Source organism: Enhydra lutris, unplaced genomic scaffold (assembly GCF_002288905.1).
Source record: "Enhydra lutris kenyoni isolate GAN:26980312 unplaced genomic scaffold, ASM228890v2 scaffoldscaffold1, whole genome shotgun sequence".
NCBI classification, from domain to species: domain Eukaryota; kingdom Metazoa; phylum Chordata; class Mammalia; order Carnivora; family Mustelidae; genus Enhydra; species Enhydra lutris.
Genome location: NW_019154085.1, coordinates 59,049,031 through 59,076,013, shown reverse-complemented (window position 1 = coordinate 59,076,013; position 26,983 = coordinate 59,049,031). Strand labels below are relative to the sequence as shown.

Below are 26,983 nucleotides of genomic sequence, written 5' to 3'. Positions count from 1 at the left end.
TGGACTCTGGGTAATCATGATATGTTCATGCAGGCCTATCCTTGGTAAAAAATAGACCATTCTGGTGGGCGATGCTGATACTGGGGGAGGCTCTGCTTATGTGGAGGCAGAAGGTACATGAGAATTTGCTATTCCTTCCTCTCAATTTTGTTTTAAACCTAAAATGGCTCTAAAAGATAAAGTCTTAAAAAACAGGGTGCCTCAGTTTTTAGATGTTATTGTTCCCACTAATATGCAGCCTATATCTTATATATGATTATATATATTCAAAAGAAGGAGAAAAAATAAATTATATTTATGTAGCATATTTGTTTCAGGCATTATTTCTCTTTTAGAATGTTAATCATGTGAAGTTTGGTTTCATTACAAAATATTTTAGGAAGTTTATTGAACTAAATTTTACAGCAGGAATTGAGTCCATAGCCAAGTCCTATGCTTCACTACCTCTTCAAAGTAAGATGCCAATTTCCTGAATGGAACATGAATATTTATTTGAAATGAGACTGATGAATTCCTATAAATATCAGATGTGCTTAAGAAAATCAATAGCACAACATATAAATTTCCAATCCAGTTTATCTTAAATAAGAACCTGGTACACTCTTTTTCCTAAAAGCATACAATCTGGGTGATACTCATCTACTATCTACAAAACCAGATCTTATCTGAATCAAAGGAAATACTTCTAATTAGCCTGTTATTTTTGTGGTGGTTCTTGGACCAAAAAAAAAAAAATCAGTACTTTGAAAAGCCATTAAAAAATAGCATAAATAGCAATTTCAGTGTTACATTAAGAAATCAATTAAATCTTTCCATTAGACCTACCCAGAGTGAGGAGATATGGCCATTCGTGTTGCATGACACCTGTTCTAACTACTCACTTATCAGCAACCACAGCCCAGAGCAGCTATGCCTCAACACTGGTTGGTACTATTTTCCTCTTGCTTTTGAAACATTTTGTCTCATCACTGTTTTCAATGACTTTTTTCAGTTTACTCTGCATCAGTAACCTGGGGTTCTATTAATCTCATGCATCCAGCCCCCAAAACTCAATTGCTGTGGTCACGAACCATACATTTGGGACTTATTAGTATTTCCCTTCATAAAGCATGAGGATCACTCACCACCCTCCTTTAAAATACTAGTCATAAAAAAAAATAACAGCAGTTATGAATAAAGAAAATTTGAAAGTCTGAGATAGGGCACCAGGTATTTAAAAGACTTCTCTAAGACACACTGGATAACAGTAATAGTATAGGAAATGATGATTTATTCAAGGACAAGAGATATTTTGGGGGGGGTTCAAATAACTTATGACTTCCTGTATCTGGCTTTTCATTTTTTAAAGTAGAAATGATTTTATAGGTATTACGTTACACTCACAAAAGTCTTTTCATGATTATCCTACCAATATACTTTTAGCATCTTAAAGAGGTTAGAATTTTGGGGTGCCTGGGTGGCTCAATGGGTTAAAGCCTCTGTCTTCGGCTCAGGTCATGATTCTAGGGTTCTGGGACTGACCCCCCCGCGTTGGGCTCTCTGCTCAGCAGGGAGCCTGCCTCCTCTTCTCTCTCTGACTGCCTCTCTGCCTACTTGTGATTTCTGTCAAATAAACAAATAAAATCTTAAAAAAAAAGAGTTTATAATTTTAATACAAAAAATGTTCAAATGTGTTACTTAGTGACTATTTTTTTCATGTCTATGCACCTTAAAATTACATGACATAAGTCATGAATTACAGTATTACCAAGATCAGAAAGAAGCTTCTTGGTATGAATATAAATATATGTTGATAGATATTGGATTTATTTTTAAGAAGGTAACTGAGAACATAGAGCATTATAATACAAACTCTAGACAAGAATACGATGGATCAAAATATGGATCTGTTTCTATATTTATTAAAATATATAATGGATATAAATAACACCATGAATAAAATAACATGAAGGAATAAAGTTCTCGGGCTCTTAGTAGCCTCTTCTGGAATATTCAAGAGACATCATTAAATGGTGAAAAGATAAGCCACAAATGTGAGAAGATATATGAAACATGCAAAAGCAACAAAGGACTTATAGCCTAATATATAAAGAAACTCTACAAATCAGTAAGGAAAAAAAATCCAGTAAAAAATTTTCAATTTCAATTCAAAATTTATCAATTTAATTTTTAAAAATTTAAGGCTATTCAAATGGCCAAAGAGTATGCACAAAGTTGTTCAATCATATTCATACTCAAGAAATGTAAATTAAAACAACATGGCATTATATACATTACAATAATGGCCAATGTTAAGAGAATGCCAAATGCTGACAGGAGTGTAAAATGACATAAACCCTCATACTTTTCTGGTGGAAGTATAAATATGTACTTCACTTTGGAAAATTATTTGGTATTATCTGCTCAAATTGAAAATATGCATACCCTACCACTCAACAATAAGTTCAAGGTGTGAGAATTACATGTGTGCACCAAGAGACATAAAACTGCTCACAGCAATATCAATCATAGTGGCTTCAAAATGCAAATGATCCAAATGTCCTTCAGTAGTAGAATGCACAGCATATACAAACAAATGAATATTATACAAAAATGAAAATTAATAAACTAAAGCTATAACTGAAAACATTGGTGAATCCCACAAAAAACAACATTGAACAATAGGGAAAGACACAAACACCCCTATAAGTTCATTTATATAAAATTCAGTAACTAGCAAAACACCCAGTGTAGTAAGACAAGCTAGAGATCCTTTTGGGGAGCAGGGGTAGATAGTGACTAGAAAAGAGCACTAAGAGGGATTTGTAGAATGTAACTACCAAGATAGTAGTTATACACATGTTGATGATCATTGAGTTGTACATTTGGGGAGGAAGGATGGTTCATGGCATCCAATAATAGTAACCGACACATCAGAGGGAGAATCTGGGCCACCTGACTTATATCCAAGTTTCACCAAATAAAGAGGCAGAAGCTTCTCAGGTTCAATGGTTCTTGAGCCTAGCTGGATACTAAATCACCTGGGATACTTTTAAAAAAGATACCAGCGTCCAAGGAAATACCCAATATTAATGAAAGTCTTTGAGGGTGGGGTCCAGCATAAATATTTTTTAAAGATTTTATGTATTTATGTATTTATTTATTTGAGAGAGAGAGAGAGTAGGAGGGAGGGGAACGGGGGAGGGGAAGAGAGAGGGAGAGAATCTTAGAGTCTACCCTGAGCACAGTGCCCAATGTGGGGCTCCATCTGTGACCCCAAGATCACTACCCAAGCTGAAACCAAGAGCCATACATTTAACTGACCGAGCCATGCATGCCCCCCAAGGATCAATATTTTTTAAAGTTCCTCAGATGATTTTAATGTATAATAGGGCTTGACAGGGATGTTCTAGAGCTTCATTTGTGAAATTTTAGTGTATATATAAGTTACCTAAGTATATTATTAATGTACAGATTCTGATTCAAAAGGTCTGGGCTAGGGCCTGAGATTATGCATTTCTAACAAGCTCCAATGGGATTGCTAATATTGCTGTCTCATGCACTACACTATTTTTTTTAAATTATTTAAATTGTTTTAGGTAGGTTCCATGCCCAATGTGGAGCCCAATGTGGGCTCAGGACCCTGGGATCAGGACCTGAGCTGAGATCGAGTCAAATGTTTGACCTGAGCCACCCAGGTGTCCTGCACCACACTTTATATAGCAAATTTTCTAGAACAATGGGTCTCAAGGTTGGCTGCACATTAGAATTATCCGGTGGTACTTTAAAAAAAAAAAAAAAAAACCTACAGGTTTAGGCCCTATCCCAGAGGGTCTGACTAGTGTGGGGTTTGGCCATCACCATGTTTTTAAAACTCACAAGTATAGTCAATGTTGAGAACCATTGTTCTGAAAAATTGACACACTGCATCCAGCTATGAGAAAAAAAAAAGAAGAAACAGAGGGAACAAGTTTATTTATGTTTGTTTACTAAGCATTTGTAAGGTGATGTGAACATATTTTTTCAAGTACTAGAAAAAAACGAAAATTCAAAATACCCATTAAAGTTTAGTCCAACATATGTAATCCATTCTCAGAATCTAAGAGGAAGTCTGGACTAACTGTAAGTAGATGAAGGATTGAATGAGAAAATCCACATAACTGTCTCTTTATTACATTCCCAGACTCCACCTCATGAAAAAAAACAAAACAAAACAAAAAATCCTGAAAGTGTCAAGGACACTTTTACACCTCCACTCTCGGTCTACTGACTCAGACACAACCATCCTTTTATCATGCAGGTGAGGATACCCAACAGAATTTTCTTTACCAAGTCCCAACAATATTATTCTACCCGGCTGAAGTACATGGTATTTGGAGAAGTTTAATGTTCTAACTATATACAGTGATTGAAACAAGGAGCATACTGATGGCAGTGCATCTCTAAGAAAAATAATGGGGAAACTGTACAAATGCTACAAATCAATGGAGAATCAAAAATAATCTCAATGGCCCAAAGATCATACCTCTGAAAATTATCTGCTTCAGGAATGAAAGAAAATGCCCAGAAATACCTGGGAATCATCAATAGACTATAAAAATAGACTCTGTCAAGAACAAGAAAAACTAATTAGGAAAGGACAAGAAGAAATAAAAGAAAGGGGCACCTGGGTGGTTCAGTCAGTTTAGCGTCTGCCTTTGGCTTAGGTCATGATCCCAGGGTCCTGGGACTGAGTCCCGCATGGGGCTCTCTGCTCAGCAGGGAGTCTGCTTCTCCCTCTGCCCCTCCCCCCACTCACTTTCTCAATCTCTCTCTCTCTCTCACTCGAGTGCTCTCTCTCAAATAAATAAAATCTTTAAAAGAAAGAAATATAAAGAAAATAGTATGAGATAAGCAAGAACTTTAATAAAACTAAAATGCAACCACAAAATCAAAACCAATAATAGAAATAGTAAAATGCAGAACTGATATTGCAGAGAATCAAGTGGATAATATGAGAAACTAACTTCAAACCACAAAGGGAAACGACAAAGAACAGATATCACTAATCCAACATACAGATAATTAATGTTTACAAAGAAGATAACAAAGTGGAACAGAATCAGATAAAACAGGAAAATGTAATGTAAGCGGAAAAATATCAGTGTATGCATACTGCAAAGGATTTTTAATACACCCATCACTAGGCCTGTCTTAGCAATTTTCTTAATTAAAGGAATCCAGAAAAATGTCTATAAGCATTCAGGCTTAAAAGATATAATCTTGAAAAATGAAAAAAAAAAAAAACAGAGACTACAGATTTCTTTGCAATGCTTACTGAAAACAGGTACTGAATAAAGAAATATATATGGAATATTAAAAGTAAAATAATTACCCCAAACTTGATATGCCACTAGCTTCATATTTGAATACAAGGGAATGACTAAAGGGGTACCAAGGGTTTGAGAGAGATCAGGGACTGTTTAAAATGACAGAGACTCAATCCTGTTTAAGAAATGGTGAGAACGCTCAGATTGTTTTTCAGAGTCCATAGTCTCTCATGGTTCACCTCCCCTTCCAATTTCCCTCAATTCCCTTCTCCTCTCTATCTTCCCTTGTCCTCCATGCTATTTGTTATGCTCCACAAATAAGTGAAGGGCGGGGGTGGAAGGTTGGGGGAATCAGGTGGTGGGTATTACAGAGGGCACAGATTGCATGGAGCACTGGGTGTGGTACAAAAACAATGAATACTGTTACGCTGAAAAGAAATTAAAGAAGAAGAAGAAGGAGGAGGAGGAGGAGGAGGAGGAGAAGAAGAAAAAGAAGTGGTGAGAACGATCCAGTTGAGAGGAAGAGGTCAACCAGATTATAAATTGTGTACATCTCCAGATGGTAGGGAACAGGAAATAAACATAAACATAATTGAAAAGAAAACTCCCTTGTTGCATCAAAAGAAAGTTGCAGATATAGACAGATAGATATGCTTAATAGGGAGAAGCTGTATGAGATCATTCTGATGACGCATTGACCCTCCAAAGTAGAAAGCATCTGCCAAATGATAGTGAAGAAAGGGATGGTGGAGAATGAGGAGAATTTTGAACAGTTAATTTAAAAATCAAAGAAATAGAATAGAACTGAATAGGCGCTGTTAAAGGTCAAATTTTTTTTTAAAGATTTTATTTATTTGACAGAGAGAGAGATCACAAGTAGGCAGAGAGGCAGGCAGAGAGAGGAGGAAGCAGGCTCAGTGCTGAGCAGAGAGCCCGATGCGGGGCTCGATCCCAGGACCCTGAGATCATGACCTGAGCCGAAGGCAGAGGCTTAACCCACTGAGCCACCCAGGCACCCCAAGGTCAATTTTATAATGAATTTAAGCAGTTACATTCTGCCCTCTTGAATGATTTCATCCAGCACAGTGTGCTCATTGGGGCTGCATAGAGAAAGCAGGAACACAGAGGGACCCCAATACAAGTATGATTAAGTGGGAGTGAAGGTATGAATAAAATTAAAACAGGGAACCTATGATATTTAGAATATTAGCAAAAGCATTACTAAAATTATAGGCTATGAAGTCAGAGTAGGGTAAGAAAATAATGAAAAAAAGATGAGAGCACGGACAGAAAAAAAGTAGAGAGGTCAAGCATTTGCACAGGCAGGTAAGCAGGAGAGATGTGTGGTCAGAAAGCAAAGTGAATGCACTGATGACCTCAGTGGCAGAGTAATTATGGATGAATACTTGAGCTAGGTGTAGTGGAAGGAAAGGGTCAGAGGAGAGGGGAATGTCAAGAAACTGAAAGCCAGGTTCTTGGTTATGCCATGTACACAGGCTTTCATAGCACTCAGAGATTGCTAACAACTTCTGTATCACTATATTTTGATATTCTGTATCTACTTCCAGGAAGAAGAATCACAATAGTAGAATGTCCACGTCCTTAGAGGGAAATTTGGTCAGCATCAGCAATAGTATGTGGGAACTTAATAAAGATATTTTCCCATCCCGGGGGGGTTAACTGTTTAGAGCAATGACTATTATTTGTATATATTATCGAGAGTTTATACAACTAAGTTTTACAACTTATATGTATTTCCTCAATCACAAATCTAAACCAACTCTCACCTTCATGAAGCACAACCTGAGAAAAATAAAGATCAAGGTTTCTCTCTCTCACTTCTCCCCCATCAGACCAACCAATGTCTTTTGTAAAGTATAAACAATTTTATGAGTATGAGGTATGATTTCTAATTATGGATTTAAGCAAGTATAAGATTATTACCATTGCAAATTTAATAAAAAAACAAGAAGACAGATTCTTACCAAAGGAAGGTGATTCCCTCCCATCCTCTAATCCTGAATCTCTTTCTCTGTCTCTCTTTCTGTGTTTATGACCACGATGCCTGTGACGTCGATGGCTTTTTCTTCCTCCCAGGGGCACGTGAACTCCAATAAATAGTGTCCGATGACCTTCATCAGAAGCAAATGCATAATTAAACTCTAAATTATTCCAAAGTGCAGAAGATGATGATTTACACTTCAATGGAACTCAATTCAATTCAACCCAGCAAACCATTTTTGAGTGTTTATGGTATGTAAAGCTTGCGACTTGGCATGTATTTTGGCGCTTAGACCTACTGAAAACACCACAGATCTATCAGAAACATTTACAATACTAATAGTTTGGTTATATATCTTATAATCACCATAAGTTTATTAATTGTCTTAATCTCTCTGTGTCTATTCCTCATAACTTATAATTATACTCTTCTCATTAAGAAAATTTATTCTATTTTCTCCCTACCCTCAACTGTTATCTCACCAGTCCCCTTCCCTTCACAGTTAAGTGTGTGAAACAATTACTATCTCAAAAAACAGATTTCACCAATGTCCACAGTAATGCCAAATTCCGTGGAAATTTTTTGGTTCTATTATTTCTCTCTGTGGCACTTGATACTATTGACCACTCTCTTCTTGATGACCACTTTCTCTTGGCACTCCTTCTCTGTTTTGTTCATATTAGGTTTTTTTGCTGGTTCTTCTATTTATCCATTCAAAGTTGGAGATCCCCAAGCTCTATCTTTGACTTTATGATTTCAGCTGATACATATTTATTACAGGCTCTGAGACCTAAAACTTGATGATAGATTGCTCTCTTGGGCTGCAGGCCTATGCATACCTCCACTTATTAGATATATTACTTGCATATCCTTCCCACAGGCATGTCAAACAACATGTCCATGGAACTCATCCTCTTCTCTGTTCCAAGTATCAGCCATCTATCCTCTATGTTAGTAAGTGCACCATCTATCCAGTCATCTCAGAGACCATCTAATTTATCACCAGGTCCTCCTTTACATCTCTAGAATCCATTCCCTCTTCAGTATCCCTAGTGTTGCTGTCTTAGTTGGACTCTGATCATTTCCTACCAGGACTACTAGAACATTCTCCTTCCTGCTGTTTTTTGTTTTGTTTTGTTTTGTTTTGTTTTCCTCTCAAGCTACACTCTTGTCCCACTTTTTATCCATCCTGAATGCCGATGGCTTTTCCCCCCCAAAAATGCAAGTCTGGGGACGCCTGGGTGGCTCAGTTGGTTAAGCAGCTGCCTTCGGCTCAGGTCATGATCCCAGCGACCTGGGATCGAGTCCCACATCGGGCTCCTTGCTCATCAGGGAGCCTGCTTCTCCCTCTGCCTCTGCCTGCCATTCTGTCTGCCTGTGCTTGCTCTCCCTCCCTCTCTCTCTCTGACAAATAAATAAATAAAATCTTTAAAAAAAAAAAAAAATGCAAGTCTGACTACATTATTCCCCTACTTTAAACTCGTTGATCATTCTCTGTTGCTTATATGAGAAAGCTCTTAGTTCTCTTTAAGGCCAAATGATATCTGACCTCTGCCTATATCTCTGGCATACTTCTAAATACATTCTGCTTCACATATTATAAGCCAATGTGAGCCCCTTCATCCTTTTAGCCAAATGTCCTCAAGTCTCTGTTTTTAGTTAATATTGTTCTTATTCTTCCAATTGTAGGAAATGTCTTTGTCTCTCCTAATTATCTGGTGAAAACCTACTCATCTTTCAAGTCTCAGTTCAAGGATTATGCGACCCATAAAATTTTCTAAATACAGTTGACCACTTTTTTCCTTAAGGACCCTCCAATACTTAATAACACTTGATTGTAATTACTTACCTAAAAGTCATTTTTTTTCTTATAAATCTTCTCTGAGAAGGACACTATGTTAGTCAATTTGTATCTTTAGCAACACAGTGCCGGGCATACAGCAGATGCCTAACAAATGTTTACTGAGATAACAAACGTTTTATTGAGAGGTATGCCATGAATCAAGAATACAAATATAAAGAAGGTATTATTTCATTCCTATAAGTCATCAGGTTTCAGCCCTTCCCAACTTAAGAAAAAAGTGGGACTCACAAGTGTGATGTATTGCCCTGGGTATCCCTTCCCTGAACAAACATATCAGAATAAATGAAGAGAAGATGTGAACCCCAAAACAAACACGCATTAATCTATGCATTCAATACAATTACAAATTTCTAGCATTATTATTTCAACATAACTAGACAAATAATGTAAAATGTATAAGGAAAAACTGAAAGAAAAATAACCAATAACATCTTGATGAAACTCAAGGAGGAAGAATTCACCTTATGAAATATCAAACTATACCACAAAGTTGTATACTTAAAGTAATTCACAATTTTGGAATCTTAAATGTTAGTAATTTCAAATTACTTGGACCATCACTACATTATTATTCTCTAATATGTTGAAGATTATTAATCAGGGGGAATGTGCAGAACATGAAAGAATTCAGACAGACCCTTGTGTAAAACTAGCATTTAAGAGTCAGAAAAAGAGGGCACCTGGGTGGTTCAGTTGGTTGAGCGATTGCCTTCAGCTCAGGTCATGATCCTGGAGTATCAGGATCAAGTCCTGCATTGGGCTTCCAGCTCCACCGGGAGTCTGCTTCTCTCTCTGACCTTCTCCCCTCTCATGCTCTCTCTCGCTGTCTCTCTTTCACTGTCTCTCTCTCAAATAAATAAATAAAATATTTTTTAAGTGTCAGGAAAAGAAATTAAATACTTAATAGTTAAAAAATAATGAAGTTATAGACTTTCAATTAAATATGGGAAATTAAATACCTGCTTTCTATCCCTATTGTCGCTGGACACTACATTCTTAATGCCAAGTTAGGAAACAATTTTTAAAGGACACTAAAAAAGAAATGATTAATAAGTTTTGTTACAATTAAGTCAGAAACTTCTCTTTATCATAAGAGTTGGGAGGCTACAAGGCATTAAAAAATGTATTTCTGGGGCAACTGGGTGGCTCAGTGGGTTAAGCCTCTGCCTTTGCCTCAGGTCATGATCTCGGGGTCCTGGGATCCAGCCATCTGCTCTGCGGGGAGCCTGCTTCCCCCTCTCTCTCTGCCTATTTGTGATCTCTCTCTCTCTGTCAAATAAATAAATAAAATCTTTTTTAAAAAATGTATTTCTAACACATATAACTGATAAAGGACTAACTAACAAGATATAAAAGGAAATCCTACAAATCCTAGGAAAAGATGAAAACCCAATGGGAACATAGACAAAAAACTTAAATAGGCATTTAATAAAAAAAAGAAAATACAAATTGCTAATAAATGTAAGAAGAGGTCCACTAGTTCTCAGGGTAATGGAAATTCAAACCATAATGAGGTATCTCTTTACTCCCACCATCTTGGCAAAAATTGAAATGGTTGACAATTCTATGTCTCAGTGTGGTATCATATAGTACCAGTAGTATTATACAAAACTACTTTGAAACAGTATAACATTCTTTATTAAAATTGAAAATATGCATACCATATAACCGAGCAATTTCCTTGGGCCCTAGAGAAGTACATGAAGATGTATAAAAATATAAGAGACACATATAAGAATCTCTACAACTGCACTGCTTATAAAGACAAAGTGCTGGAAACAACCCCAAAATCCATTAACAGAATGTATTAAGTAGAAGATATTCACACATTGGAATATATAGAACAATAATCCACAGGTATGCATAACAATATAGATGAATCTCACATACTACTGAGCAAAAAATATATATATAATATAATTTCTTTTATAAGGCTTTAAAAATAGAAAAACTAAAATATATTGTTCAGAGATGCATACACAGGAAAAGATCAATACAAAAGTCAGAAAACTTGTTACCTCTGGCATAAAGGTGAATAGGATCTGTGACTGGTGAGAGGAACATGAGGAGCTTCTGGGGTGTTAGAAATTTCTGTTTCTTGATACAAGTTTTTGCTTCAATAATATTTAAAATTTATACATAAGCTTTCTGTACTTTTCTGTATGTTTGTTTCACTTCAAAATTTAAAAAGTTAAAGAAACCAAAGAGGAAGAGTTTTAAAAAGGGGACAGCTACTAGTTTACATGCTATAAAGGAGTCAAACAAGATTAAAACTAAAAATTAGCCATTACAGTTGGAAATTGATGTTTATCTGTTATCTTCATAAAAGCAATTTCAGTGAATGAGGAAATGAGTAAAACTGAGGAAATTTAGGCAATGAATATTTCCTAGACGTGAAAATAAAGGCTTTACAGAGGGCAGTACTGGAACTAAATCTCAAGATTGCAAAGGTTTCTAGTAATTACTGCTGAAGATAACCATTCCCCAGACAGACAAAGATAAGAGGCATCAGACACCTTAGGTGCAAGTCCAGAGGGCCTGGCTGGGTATAGTGAATATTGTCTTTGTTTATGAAATGTAGATTCGACGGGCCTGTGCCAAAAGTAACATCCTAAAAAGTTGCCAAGTCAAGGCTAAAATAAACCATCTGAAACCATATCCAAGCATAATCAGATAAAAGGATGCCAAGACAGACAGCTGAACTGATGTCTTGAGGACATTAAATGCAAGGAAGACCAAACTGAAGGAGTTTCCTGAGGCAGAATCTTGCAGGCTGGTTAAAATATCAAAATCCACTTGGGTAAATAACTCTGATTGAATTGTTGGATCACATGGTAAGCTTATGTTTACCTATATGAGAAACTGCCAGACTGTCTTCCAAAGTGGCTGTACCATTTGCATTCCAACCAGCAGTGAATGAAAGTTCCTGTTGCTCCACATTCTTGCCAACATTTGATGTTGTCAGTGTTTTGGATTTTTAGCTATTCTAATGGGTATGTGGTGATATCTCACTTTTCATTTGCAATTCCCTAATGACACACAATATTGATCATCTTTTCATATGCTTATTTACTATCTGTATTTCTCCTTTGGTAAGGTGTCTGTTCAGATTTTTTCCTATTTTGTAATTGGATTTTTGTTTTCTTATTGTTGAGTTTTAAGGGTACTTTGTATATTTTGGATATAAGTCCTTTACTGGATATGTCTTTTGCAAGAATCTTCTCTTTAGTTTGTCTTTTCATTGTAACATTGTAACAGTCTTTCATAAAGTGTATGTTTTAATTTTAAGGAAGTTCAATTTATTGGGGTGTATGGGTGGTGCAGCCTGTTAAGCACCTGGCTTTGACTCAGGTCATGATCCCAGGGTCCTGGGATCAAGCTCTTCATCAGGCTCCCTGCTCCATAGAGAGCCTGCTTCTCCCTCTCTTTCCCTCTGCCTCACATTGGAAGTATGTGGGTAGTAGAAAAGAAGCAAAGTTTCAGTTGTATAGAGCCAGAGCTCATCTCCAGAAAATTCTTCTAAATTTTACAGGTTATGTATACAAGAAGCTTGACAGAAGTTTTCTTAAATTTTAAGACAACCCCCAAAATTTTTGTGAAATTATAAATAAGTTATAAGGATTGAAGCAACTTCTCTAGACTACATTAGTAAAAAATAAATTTTAATTGATAATGATAAAGATAGAGTTAATGTTCCATATCCTTAACAAAAAATGATATTTAAAAATCCTTGACATTAGGGGTCAAAAATTTAGGGGGGAAATATTACACAGCTATGTCAGTTCATTTCTAAAAGTACGCTATTTCTCCAAATGTTACAATTTTGTGCTATTTATCTCTTTTTTTCCTAAAGGTTTTATTTATTTATTTGACAGACAGAGAGACAGCAAGAGAGGGAATACAAGCAGGGGGAGTGGGAGAAGCAGGCTTCCAGCCTAGCAGGGAGCCTGATGCGGGGCTCAATCCCAGGACCCTAGGATCATGACCTGAACTGGAGGCAGACCCTTAACAACTGAGCCACCCAGGTGCCCCTATTTATCACTTTTTAAGTGAGTATTTGTTGATTTTTTTCTCATTCTAAATAAATATCCACCTTTGTACCTAATTTATATTCAAATGTTGTTTTTTCCCTAGAGAACCTTCAAAAATGCTTAAGTGTCAGCCCTCACAAAACCTACATCTGCCCTTAGGCCACCTGTGAATAGCCCACAATTTTGTGTCTCCATCTTAAATCTCTTTCGCAGACTGGAAACTGTCATATCCCACGCACTTAGCTGACACTTCCATTGCATGTCTAAAAGATGACTGAAAATCAACACATACAGGACTAAACTCCTAGTCTTCTCCATCCCGACCCCCTCCTATAAGTTTTTCCCCCATAATCTTGTCCATCTCAGGCGATGACAAAACAATTTCCTAGCTGCTGAGAACAATTATCTTGGAGTAATTATAGATTCCTCTCTTTTTCTTAAGCCTACAACCCAACCAACAGGAAACCTATTGGAGCAAATGGCAAAATATATCCGGAATTTGTCCACTTATTATTTTACTTCACCACTCTGGTCAGGGCCACATGATACCCAACCTCGATGACTGAAACAGTCTCCTGAGAGTACTTCGTGAATCTACCTTTAGTCTCATGGTCTGCACCAAGCACAATAGCCAGTGTAGTCCTCTTAAAATTCAGGTTAGATCACGTCATTCATTTATCCTTGTAACGTTACCCTCTTTTACTCAGAGAAAAGGAGATTTTTCTAGGCCTCTCCAAGGACTTCTGTGACCTGCACACCCCACTGCAATTATGTCTCTGATCTTTTCTCCTGCTGATCTCCTCCTCACCCCACTAACCTCAGCCACACTGGCCTCCTTGCTGTTCTCACTACCACCCTGGGAACTTGTCTCTTTTTTCACTGCCTGAAATATTCTTCCTACTTGGATAATTCGTCACTTCTTTCAAGTCTTTTCTCATATTTCACCTTCTCAGTGAAACCTACACTAAACACCTACTTAATATTACACCCTACACTTTGACCCGTTATGCTTCTCAGACTCTTCTATTTTTATTTTTTCTATAGCACTTACATATCATGTAATTAACTTATTATATTTAGTGTTTACTTTCTAGTTTCCTCCCAAAGCTTTTCCACATAAGAAGAGCAGAGATTTTCGATTTGTTCGATGATGCATCCCAAAAAGATCTAGAATGGTGTTTGATAGTTCTTGATGCTCAGTAAATTTTTATTGATTATATAAATCTTTTGCATGAATAGAGATGATATTTTTAAGTAAAATATTTAGATGACAGACATGATAATGCACTGGCTACTAAACACATTAAAAAACTTAAGAATGGAAAAAAATGGTATGGCCACAAATTTCAAAGCAACAGTAATGAAAAGGCCACAATTTATAGCTATGAAACCATATGGAAAATATTTCCTGTTTCTGCATGGTTAGAGACTTCTAAAGCAAACAAAAACTGAAATCTGAAGTAAAGGACAAGCTTTGGAGATTAATGGTTGACTAAAAGGTAGAGACCTTCAAAGAAATGTAGACATTTATCTTCCAGATATATGTCTTTACATTGCAAAAAATAATAAATCCCCAGAGCTACTGGTTTATATTCCAAAGGGTTTAAACTAGGGACCTTCCTCTTTTCTTTTTTGAGATTTGATTATATAAGAGATAAAATTTCTCTCTCTCTCTCTCTCAGGAGGGAAAAGTCAGCTGTAGAGAAATTTCTAGATAAGCTCCCAGATTCATAATCTTAGGGCTTCCCCCCTGTGCATATAGCCACCTGGTTCTCACCACATCACCTTAAAGGGGAAGAAGGGGGCATGGAGAACCAATATGGTTATTGCTATAAGTAGTAAGAGCCAGCCTCCAATCCAGAATCCACCTCATGTTCACTTTTAGAACAAAATTAATAAATGTAGATATTAAAAAATCAATGGATTTAAGAGACTTTCTACAAAGATTATATGGGAATATAATAGATGTAAAATATTAAACATGAGGCCTATTACATAGCAGACATTCATACTAGAGTTCCCTTTCCCCTTCATATGGCTCACCCCTCAGTGGCTTGAAGGAATAAGAAGACAGAATAAAATTTTCTTGTCCTATCTCATTATCTTTCTGTTTCCCTGTATATTTTCAGCTTTTCTAATCCCAACTATAATAACCCTGGATTAAACAACTAGAGAATCACATTAGGTCCTGTGGAAAACAGTATACAAATAAAATTTCCAGATTAACATTTCCATAAATTTTTCCAAAAACTTTATATCCAAAATTGAATTTTCCATCCTAGTAGACATCACTTAAGAAGACAAAGAATCAAATAACTTACTGATAAATGTCATTGTTCAGAAATCACTTGAATATTATTAAGCCTAATTAAACTATTTTTAAGATTATACAGGGAAAATTTTATTTTATGAAATAACAAGTCCAAAAATTTAGTTAAAGAGGAGATCTCCTCAAATGAACATTTCTTTTTTTTACTTTTTTTAAGATTTTTTTTTTATTCATTTGAGAGAGATACAGAGACAGAGACAGAGAGAGCACAAGTAGAGGGAGAGGCAGAGAGAGAGGAAGAAGCAGACTCCCTACTAAGCTGGGAGCCCAAGGTGGGGCTCAATCCCAGGACCTGGAGATGACCTGAGCCGAAGGCAGATGCTTACCATCTGAGCCACCCAGGTGTCCCTCAAATGAACATTTCTTAAGTTAATCAAAATAATCAATAATTAATTTCATATCAAGTCAAAACCCCAAATTAATAAAAGTGCAAAATCATTTAAATAAAAATATATTTCAAAAAATATTAGTAAGAATGAGACAGTGCTATTAAAAGCTTTTTTGAGATAAGCACAGAACACTAGAATTTACTTAGAATTCACCTATATGTCACTTGAGAGAAAATAGTTTCCCCGTTAGAAAAACAAAGGTTCATTAAAGGTAACATTGTTTTCTGAGTAAAATTTTGCTAACAAGTCCTAGATTTTTGACACTTAAATCGCGTGCATACAATCTTGCTAAGCAGATAGAGAATTATTATGGATATTTTTGTTATGTAAGAGATACCAGTACTGAAAGAACTCAGTGTGGCTGTGGTCATAGTATTCTGACAGTTTACTAAATGCAGTGAGATTAGAGGTATATTTGAGGATGGAAAGGACTCCTACACTAATTAATAATAATACTAATAAACTATTCCTTATTTATCTAGGAGGGAAGGGGCCAAGCTTACCTACTCTTGAAGAGAACTGTGGGTGTGTTTTGTTTTGTTTTGTTTTGTTTTGTTTTTCAGTGAAATGAAAATAACACAGCTGGTGCATAATTACTGAGTTGCTACAGCCATTTAGATGTGTCAATCATGGGAAAAGGTCAAGTATATTAAGCTGAATAAGCATGTGATCTTTAATTCCATGGAGACTCTAACAGAGTCAAGAAACACAACAAGCCATCATTTATCATAATATATCAAAGAATTCTAATTCCAACAGAAATTCTCTGCTGAGGGAGAGTAATGGAAAGAGACCAAGAAGGTTGAGTGAGTGTGTATGGGCTATTGCACTGCTGTTTCTTGGGCTGCTTCACTGAAAAGAAAAAAATGTCAAACCAGTGCTGGTCACAGTCACCAGACCTCAGGGCTGTATTTGTAATCATTACAAAACAAAAGGTCACATGATTGTCACTACTTTATAAAAAAAATTGGAATCTTGTAAGTGCTAATGTTACTCGTCAAAAAAGCCATAGTCTGAGATTTACTAGTTTACTAAGGTGACATTTAAAAAGAAAAACAAAACAAAAAAATTCTTTTTATAAGTTTATAACGCAGTCTTGAGCAAAACACAGCAACTAAATAACTTTGTATCTTGAGATAACAGTGTTATTTTTCATCTTGGAACATGAAAAGCCTCAACATGTAAGCTTCAGCATTTGTCCAAAAAATGAATGAATCTTAATAATACGTATTTTCTAAGAAAAAAAAAAAGCCAGAAGAATTCCCAGTTCTGGTAGTTTGTAAAACAGCTTGATGTTGGATGTTTACAGTACTCAAAGAGAGGCTAGAATTTAAATCAATTAAGAAATGGAATAATAAGGAATGCTTATAGAACATGATCCTTGCACTTAAAAAGTAACTATCCAATTGTTGAGGAATCAAGTCCAACAAAGAAAACAGCAGCAAATATACAAATTAGAATAGAAATAAAAAGCAGTAAACAATACCAATCTGCATTAAAGCCAATGTTCTTATGTGGTATCAGCCATTAAATGCTGTAGGAACTTGTATTAAAGTAAAATCAATCATAACTTGAGCAATCAAGGAAAGTTTCGTGGAGAAGGTAGAACTTGACTTGAGTCTTACACAGTAAGAACGAGGAGTGGGATAATGTGTGCAAAAGCAGAGGAGCATTCTGGGGGGATAATGTAAGGTACATGCTATGGCAGGAGAAAAATCAATTAAATCAATCAATTAAAGTAAGATAGAATACTTTTATGATCACAAAAGTTTGCAATTTCCCTATTATTTTATTTATTTATTTTTCCAGAGAGATTATGTGTGAAGAAAGTGGGAGGGATGCAGCAAAGAGAGAGGGAAAGGCAGAAAATCCTAAGCAGGTTCCATTCATGCTCAGTACTCACAGTGCTCAGCTCAGGGTCCGACTTTGGGCTCAATGTCATGACCCTGAGATCATGACCTGAGCTGAAATCAAGAGTCAGTCACTCAACTAACTGAGCCACCCAGGCGTCCCATCAATTTCACTATTATTTTAAAATACTTATGTTTGCTGGTTTATTTTGCAAGGAAGAGAGAGAAAATAAATCAACATATGTTCTGGGATACTTTAAAAAGTGAATGCAAAAGAGAAGGTGGTACTCCTCACCTTCCCAACCCATTTTAATTAATTTGTGATTTCTGAACAGCCCTGCCACTTTGCTTTAGGGAAATAGCTTAGAAAATGAGCAAAAATGTAAAACTGTAAAATATTCCAGATTTAGTTTTGTATTGTGTTAATCCAAAAGACATGTGCACATGTAAAAACTGGCTCATTCTGGGAATTATGGTAATTAAGGACAAAGAGGCTTGCTTGGGAAAACAAAGAGTTGTTGAGAAGACAAAGATTTCTATGAAGAAAGTTGGTGGGGTTCAACTGTAGAACTGAAGGAATAAAACAAAACATCAGAAAGCAAAGATGAAAAAACCTGGTACTTCTGTATATTTACAAATAAGAGACAATATGGTAATTTTTTTTTTTTAATGGCCACAAATATTTTAGCAGTTTCTTCCACCTGAGGTGAAGTCTATTCCTCCAACGCTTGAATCTCAGTTTGGATGTGTGACTTGTTTTGACGTCTGGGACATCAGCAAATGAGATACAAAGTCTTGGGGAGTACTCTCGTACACTGGTTTTTTCTGCTGTTGTTTCTGGGAACTCTTATGCTACCATGTAATCAGAGCTGCCTAATTTTATCACACAGAACTGCCAAAGTATACTCTCCTAACACCTTATACTTCCTTATAAAATTTTTCAAAATTTTAATTCAACCAACCAATGTCATAATGTCCTATTACTCTACTTCAAATTGCTTTCTTCCTCAAGAAAGGTATAAAATAAATTTCTGTGGTTTCAGATAATTTTTAGGACATTTGTAACCCCTTCATTTATACAGAATGAGGATTCCTTTTCAAATCTAAACTAATGAACTTTTTTAGTCAGAAAACTTAAAAACTTCAATGTATTTAAGTAGTAGGCAAAGTTAACAAGGAATTTATATTTTAAATTTATATTTATATATATTTTTATTTATTTATAAAAATATATATAAATTTTAAATATAAATTTAAATTTATATATATTTTTAAATTTATACTCTAAAAGTTCACTTTAAAGATCACAGAATTTAGAGCAGGAAAATTCTTCAGAAATCATCTGATTAAAATCTCTCATTTTAACATGTAAAATAAATAGGAATTGAAGCTAACTCAATATTTCTAAAACTAAACAATGTTAGGTAACCATATCCAATAGGGAAAGTTTAACAACTTAGTACATTTTTCCTTATATGAAACTCTACTATTTCCATATAATATAAAATGATAATATATTTCATTTTCCATATAACAATCTTTTAAATACTTTCACTTAGCAGTCATGTTCCTTGTAAGTATTCTCTTAGCAATTTCCTCAACTAATATTTGTATGAGATGACCTCTCATGAGGTCATATCCATCTTCTCCAGTGGGTCTACCACAGATGTAGTCAATGTATGAAGGTCCACAGGACACATCTGGAACATATTGGTTATGCCCAGATAGACCCCTACAGCACCTATAAGTGGAAATAATATTCCAGGAAGTGAATCATCCAGGGAAAATATGAAGAATAAGAAGGAAAAATTAATAACCAAGAATAGATGTGGAAGGAAACCAACATTTCAAAGGTAGAGGAGAATTGCAGTTGTCCAAAGCTTGAAGAAATAGATGAAATCTCTCACATTATGTTAATGGGAGTGTATTTCAGTATAATCATGCTGAAAGCCAATATAAAAACATGTATCAAAATCTTAATTTAATAAACTTTTGAGATAGTGATTCTGCTTCTGTGAATTACATCAGGAAGGTCAAATATATAGAGATACCTATACAATAATATTCATAGCCACTTTTTTAAAAGAGAAAAATGAGAAATAATAAGAATTTCCATTGATAAAGGATTAGTTAAATAGACCGTGGTACAATCATACAATAAAATGCCAGGTAGCAATTTAAATGACTAGTATCTATATAACATGAAAAGATCTTGATGTTTTTTAATGAAATTTAAAAGTTAAAAAGGTACCATAATTCTGCTTATATATAATTAAGTTATGATCATGTGTCTGTTTATGACACATAATTAAATTAATGTTCTGTTCATAATATTAATTCCATTATTATTCTGTTCAGATTATTAATAGTATTACTTTTAGGTGGTGGGTTTTCATGGTTGCTGTTTTGTTTGTCTGCTTGCTTTAGACTTTTTGTATTTCTTGGATTTTTCTAATGGAATACATGTCATTTTAATAATTTTTTAATGTATTTTGGGAAGGAGAGGAGTGGGAGAGAGGTAGAGAGATAATCTTAAGCAGGCTCCACACTCAACACAGAGCCCAGTGCAGGACTTGATCTCGTGACTCTGAGATAGTGACCTGAGCCAAAATCAAGAATGGGATGCTTAACTGACTGAGCCATCCAGGAGCCTCTATTTTAATAATTTTTAAAACAATAAAACTAATATAATTTGGGGGGAAAAAAAGTTTAGAAATGTCAGGCGGAGTAAGAGGGGCTAGTGGGTAAAATGGAAAAAATATCAGGCAAGACATGATCTGAGAAAATCATCAGCCAAGGGAAGAGAGATGAGAGAAGAGTGGTCTAAAAACCAAGGCATAGTCAGAGTTCTAAAAGCAACAGAGAATTCAAAAGGAGTGAGGACAGAGAGCCATTGTACTTGGCAACTAAGAACACTATTTAATAGATAGGATACATTTAATAAATCTTAACATGAGAGAAATAATCTATTCATATAAACAGTATCTCAACTTACTGAACAAGACTTTTGTTTTCATGATCACTGTTATTAACTGCATTGGTGTTGCTGACACTATAGTTATTTATTAATCACTGTGATATCATAAAATGTTTATGTGTTATATTGTCCTCTAATTAAATCATGGCAATTGTCTTCACAAGAAAAAAACTGAGTTATGCAAAGGAAAAGTAAGCATAATTCTAAATAATTTAGCTAGAAATTAGAAATCCTTTTGCAAATAAAACTGTTAATACTTTTATTACAAATGCTGCTTAGGTAATTTAGAAGCAGTTTTGAAAGTAGTCAAAAGGAATGTTCATAATCTTCTGGCCTCAGAGGCAAAAGCTTAATTTATCAGCAGAAAAATGAAATTTTACTTTCTTTTAATCACAATTTCAATTATTTTGTTTCCTTTATCATTATCCCATCTGAACCTCATTAAGGGGTAGAAATGATGGAGAAAGGAAGGAAAGAGAATCCAGTTTTTTTTTCATTGTGCGTTCAGCAATTCTGATACACTAAAGGCAGTAGGAACGACGGGCAGCCAGGAAAGGGGGAAGATAGAATGGGGAAGTAAGTAAGTTACTGGGAGAAAATATAAGACAGCATTCAGAAAAATACTCAGCATACTGGCACCCAAATTAATTAATTAGTTAATTCTATTCTATTATTAATTCTATTAAGGTACCAGAAATATCAATACTACTAAATTATACGTGTGCATTATCCAAAAAATTAAGAACATCACCTCTTTCAATTATTATTTAATACTTATTATTATCCCTATTTATATCAATTTATATTTTAATGTAAATATTTATGTACTAAGTGGCCACTGACTTATTTTTCCAAAGGGTTGTAGAACTGAAGCACCCTATTGGTGGCACTGGTATCTAAACATCCTTAGAGAACGAAGAGTATAAAACAGAAAATGGCTCAGTGTTTGCATGCCGTGAGCACTTAATTAAATATTGGTGAATGATGACAACTTCCCTAGAAAGATCCTAACTGACCAGTGGTCTATCCCTGAATGTACTAGTGTGAGACAATGCTGTAGAAACCTGAGGAGGTTGCAATCAAATGCAGCTGAGGAGCTTTAAAGCAGGATCACTCTATGGAGCACCTGGGTGGCTCAGTCAGTTAAGCAGCCGGCTCTTGATTTTGGCTCAGGTCAGGACCTCAGGACCTGGTTGGGACTCCATGCTCAGCGGGGAGTCTGCTTGAAGATTTTTTTTACCTCTTTCTCTGCCCCTCCACTGCCCCACACTCTTTTTCTCTCTCTAAAATAAATAAATAAATAAATCTTTAATAAGTAAATAAATTTGGATCCTTTTGGGGTAAAGATTAGCAGCTGAAATAGAGATTTAAGAATTTAATCAAGAGGGGGACACCTGGGTGGCTCAGTGGGCTAAAGCCTCTGCCTTCAGCTCAGGTCATGATCCCAGGTTCCTGGGATCGAGCCCCACGTCAGGCTCTCTGCTCAGTGGGGAGCCTGCTTCCTCCTCTCTCTCTCTGCCTGCCTCTCTGCCTACTTGTGATCTCTGTCTGTCAAATAAATAAATAAAATCTTAAAAAAAAAAAAAAAGAATTTAATCAAGAGGTAGACTAAGTTCATCTACTTCACAATGTCACCTTCATAGTACTATTCCCACACTATTAAACTGTGTAAGTAAATAATGAACACCCTTAAGTCTCAGATGTCTGGAAAATGCAAAAGTATAATATTAATATAAACTGATGTAGGATATACTAAGAAGCTTTGGTCATTTGTGGTCTGTCTTCAAATTTTTCAATAGTTAAGGATTCAAATATTTAAGGATTAAAGGAATACTTTCTTTGTTGTAAAATTCCTTCTTTTAATATTTATAGGATTATATTTAATGTAATGAAAAGGAATTTCTTTTCATCTATTATATCTCTGAAATAGTAATTGATTGAAAATGTTACATATACACATAAACACACAATTCTACTCATTCACAGATAATATATTTAAGTCACATTAGAAAGCAAATTCCCCCTCCCCTCTCAAAAAAGAAAGCAAACACCCTAAATGCTGTACCATATCTTTGATAGAAAATTGTATTAAACAGAACTTGACTTACAAGGAATAATGAAGGGAGATTAACAAGGGTTTTTATTCTAAAATTAACTAACTAAAAACTGACATCCTAAGCTAGGAATGCAAAAATATATAACCAGGACCCTTAAATTATGAAACCACAAATTTACAGGATTTCTTAGCCACATATACACATTAGAATATATGTTACTGCCCTCATGCGAACACATATCTATAACTGTTTACAAATGGTCAAATAAACCACAACCACATTTTTTAAAATACTCTAAGATCTTTTGAATTTACTTGGAATTATAAAATAGTATAAAAACAGATTATAAATAACTATCAAGTTACCACTCACTTCAAATAGACAAAATATCATGAATAAATTATGTATCAAAATATATTGATATGGGTCACATACACAAATTTTCTGGGAAATCCCTAAAATGAAGAACTATGGAACATGGTTTATAGCTCACCTGAGAGTTAATTTTAGAAATAAAAGTATTTAAAACAATATTCTCTTATTTGTTTCTTATTCTTAGAATACCCAGGGCAAAACACAACAGTTCATTATAAAACATGCTCAGATGGCAAGGATTGTTCAATAAGGAAATGAAATTTAATATTGACTATTTTTTTCTGAAATCTTAAGTATTAGTTTGTGTGCCTAATTCCCATCCTCAACTATCCAAAGTGTTTGGCAGGCAAACTGTACAATTTCAGATGGATCCTGTGTAATTAACTAATTTCACTACTCATTACCAGTGGACCAAATACCACTTAGAATTGCCCCATCAAATAATATTGAGCCTATATCAACAATACTAAATTGCACAAAAACTGATCAACCAATAATGGCAGGGAAAAAAATGAATCTTTTTTAAAGAAAAGACATTTGGAACAGGAAACAATAAGATTATTCATTTTGTGGTACAGAGAGATGAGAATTTAAAATAGGAGAACCTGAGGTTATAATAAAACTGGCTTCCAGTGGGAGAAAGGCCCTCCTATTTATGGAAATGAATCTCTCTAATTGGAATTTACTAACTATAAAGCTTCTCAAATTTTTGCAAAATCATTTGGAAAACCATTGTGATATGGATACTAATTTTTGAATCCAATATTGCTTCATAATAGGACATAAAAGTCTTCACTTTTTTTATATATAGTCATGATCAAGTAAGGAAGTATGCCCAAGTCTTTCAATTAATAATCACCTTGCCCCATTCCATCCCCTAAAACACAAAACTGAGCACCATCTTTAATTCTACAATATAGTTGTTAAAAGCCCAGACCCGGGGCAGGTTAATCTTCTGTGCTTTAGTTTCTTTAACTATAAAATGGAGCTTACTTACTTAATGGAGCTACTTACCTCATTTGGTAGTTTCAACCATTAATTCATTCTCCACTACCTCACGCAAATATTCAAACTTCATCTGCAGTCACTCTTTGCCCCCATGTACATAATCCAGCACATTAGCCACACCATATTAACTATTCCAGAATATAAAAGATCCTTCCTTCTTTGACCTCAGCACACCCATTCATCTTTCAAAGCCCACCTCTGTCACTGTGAAGCCAACTTTGGTTTCTCCCAGCAGAATCCACTCTTTCCTTCTCTTGGCAATTTTTGGAGATAAAAGTTTAGAAAGAAAAGGTGTAGGCCTAATTTTCAGCTTTTTCTTGTCTTCATTTTATTCAATTCTTTTTTACTATGGTGGTAAAATACTATGTCATAAATATAGGACCTGTACTCATTATCTTTAGTTTTTTAGGGGAAACTACTTTTGATCTTATGATGATTATAGTCAGAAAACAATTTCAGTTATCAAAGAGCTCAGGATTGTGGTGAAAGGAAGAAAATGGGAGGGTACTACTGTTGATAGAACTATGCTGTATGATAGCTTTGTGTTGGGGCTTGTTTTACATTATCTTTGCATTTTGGGTCCACCATCTATTAAGTGGTCACCAAAGGAAAAAAAACAGTAAACCATTTTTTTTTCCTCAAATGGAAAGAGAAAAAGACTATCAAGATAGGGCCATAATTTTCTTCATTAAATCCTTGACTGAAAAGTATTTTACTATCTGGTAAAAACAATACAGGATAAAGAAAATGTCTCTTTGATTTAATTTGTAGGCCAAAATTTAAAGATGAGTTTAACTTTTCTATTAAAGTTTTAAATTTATGAATTCCCAAAAATCACTGAAATATAACTAGATTGATTTATCTTGGGCAGTGCAACATAACTAGAAATTTCTGTATTTACATGTAATTCAAAAATAATTAAATATTTGATGAGTGTTAATTATGCACTTAGGTACATTACATAAATTTAACATCTTACATGATTACTGATATATTATTGAATGACATACAAATGAGATTTGATGCAATACATTTTTAATCCCTATTTAATTGAAGAAAAAGTCCTAGATAACATGGGAGAATGCAAATATGTATAAGATGACAATTTGTCCTTCAACAAGCTTATAATACAAAGATAAGAAATATATACATAGGGACACCTGAGTGGCTCATTTGGTTAAGTGGCTGACTCATGATTTCAGTTCAGGTCCTGATCTCAGGGTCATGAGATCGAGTGCTGCATCGGGCTCACACGAAGCATGAAACCTGCTTAAGATTCTCTCTCTCCCTGGAGCGCCTGGGTGGCTCACCGGGTTAAGCCTTTGCCTTCGGCTCAGGGCATGATCCCGGGGTCCTGGGATCAAGTCCTGCATCAGGCTCTCTGCTCAGCAGGGAGCCTGCTTCCCTCCCTCTCTCTGCCTGCCTCTCTGCCTACTTGTGATCTCTGTCTGTCAAATAAATAAATAAAATCTTTAAAAAAGAAAAAGATTCTCTCTCTCCCTCTCCCTTGCCCCTCCCTACCACTGCTCACATGCTCACTCTCTCTCTCTTTCAAAAAAAATATATATAATATAATAATATAACTATATATAATAATAATATAATACAATATAAATAATATAAAAAAGATGTAGCTCAAAAATAGAAGGATGAAGGAAGAAAAATAACTATTCTGTTAGGAGGGATCAGGTAGTACTAATGGATGGGAAGAGTGGGAATTCTATTTCTGTGTGGAAGGAAATCACTAGCAAATGGTGGAGAGGGGAACACTCCAATTTGGGGTAATCTAAAAGGCCTTAAACAGAAAGAATAATATCCCTGAAGTTTTACTGCATCTTTTATGTTCTCAGACTATAGAAAAATAGAAATACTTGCTATAAATAAGGAAAACAATAGTCTCTCACTAAATAGGCTCTTTATGTATCAGTGACTTAGAGAAATATTTAATTTGTGAGGAGCAATGTGAACTATAATAGGAATGATGTTAGGCAACAAAGAAATATGAAAAGTAGAAGGGCAAACATTCTACACCATACACAAAATTATCTCAAAATGAATCAGAGACCTAAAGGTAAGACCCAAAACTATAAATTAGAAGGAAACATAGGGAAAAGTTTTATGACATTGGATTTGATGAGGATTTCCTGGATATGACACCAAAAGCACAGGCAACAAAAGTAAAATTAGACAATTTAGACTACATAAAAATTGAAATTTTCTGTATATTAAAGGACAAAATCAACAGAGTGAAAATGCAACCAGGGTAATGGGAGGAAATAATTCTAAATCATATATCTGATATGGGGTTAGTATCTAGAATATATAAAGAATTCATACAACTCAACAACAACAACAAAACACCCAATTAAACAATGGGCAAAGGACTTGAACAGACATTTCTCCAGAAATGATGAACAAATGGTCAGCAAGCATATGAGAAGATGCTCAATATCACTAATTATTAGGAAAATGCAAGTCAAAACCACAATGAGATATCACCTCACACCCCCTGGATAGCTCCTTATCAAAAACAAACAAATGAACAAACAGAAAATCACTAAGTTTTAGCAAGCATGTGGAGAAATTGGAACTCTTGTGCACCCTTGGTGAAAATGTAAAATTGTGAATTGCTATGGAAAACAGTACAGCAGTTCTTCGAAAAATTAAAAATGGAATCACTTCATGATCCAGCAATCCACTTATGGCTATATATTTAAAAAGATTTGAGAGCAGGATTTCAAAGAAATATTTGCATACCCATGTTCATAACAGCACCATTCACCATAGCCAAGAGATAAAAGCAACCATGACTA

The 26,983-nt window shown here is 35.0% G+C and overlaps 1 protein-coding gene across 4 annotated transcripts in view; it reads right to left on the bottom strand.

Moving 5' to 3' along the window:
* The window catches only part of LOC111147104 (solute carrier family 4 member 10), a 292,076-nt gene that overhangs the window by 147,919 nt on the left and 117,174 nt on the right, over positions 1 to 26,983 (bottom strand). For all 4 annotated transcript variants that reach the window (XM_022503092.1, XM_022503036.1, XM_022503157.1 and 1 more), the window contains one exon: positions 7,274 to 7,420. In XM_022503092.1, coding sequence (XP_022358800.1) covers positions 7,274 to 7,420 — 147 coding nt within the window. The remainder of the gene's footprint in view (positions 1 to 7,273; positions 7,421 to 26,983) is intronic.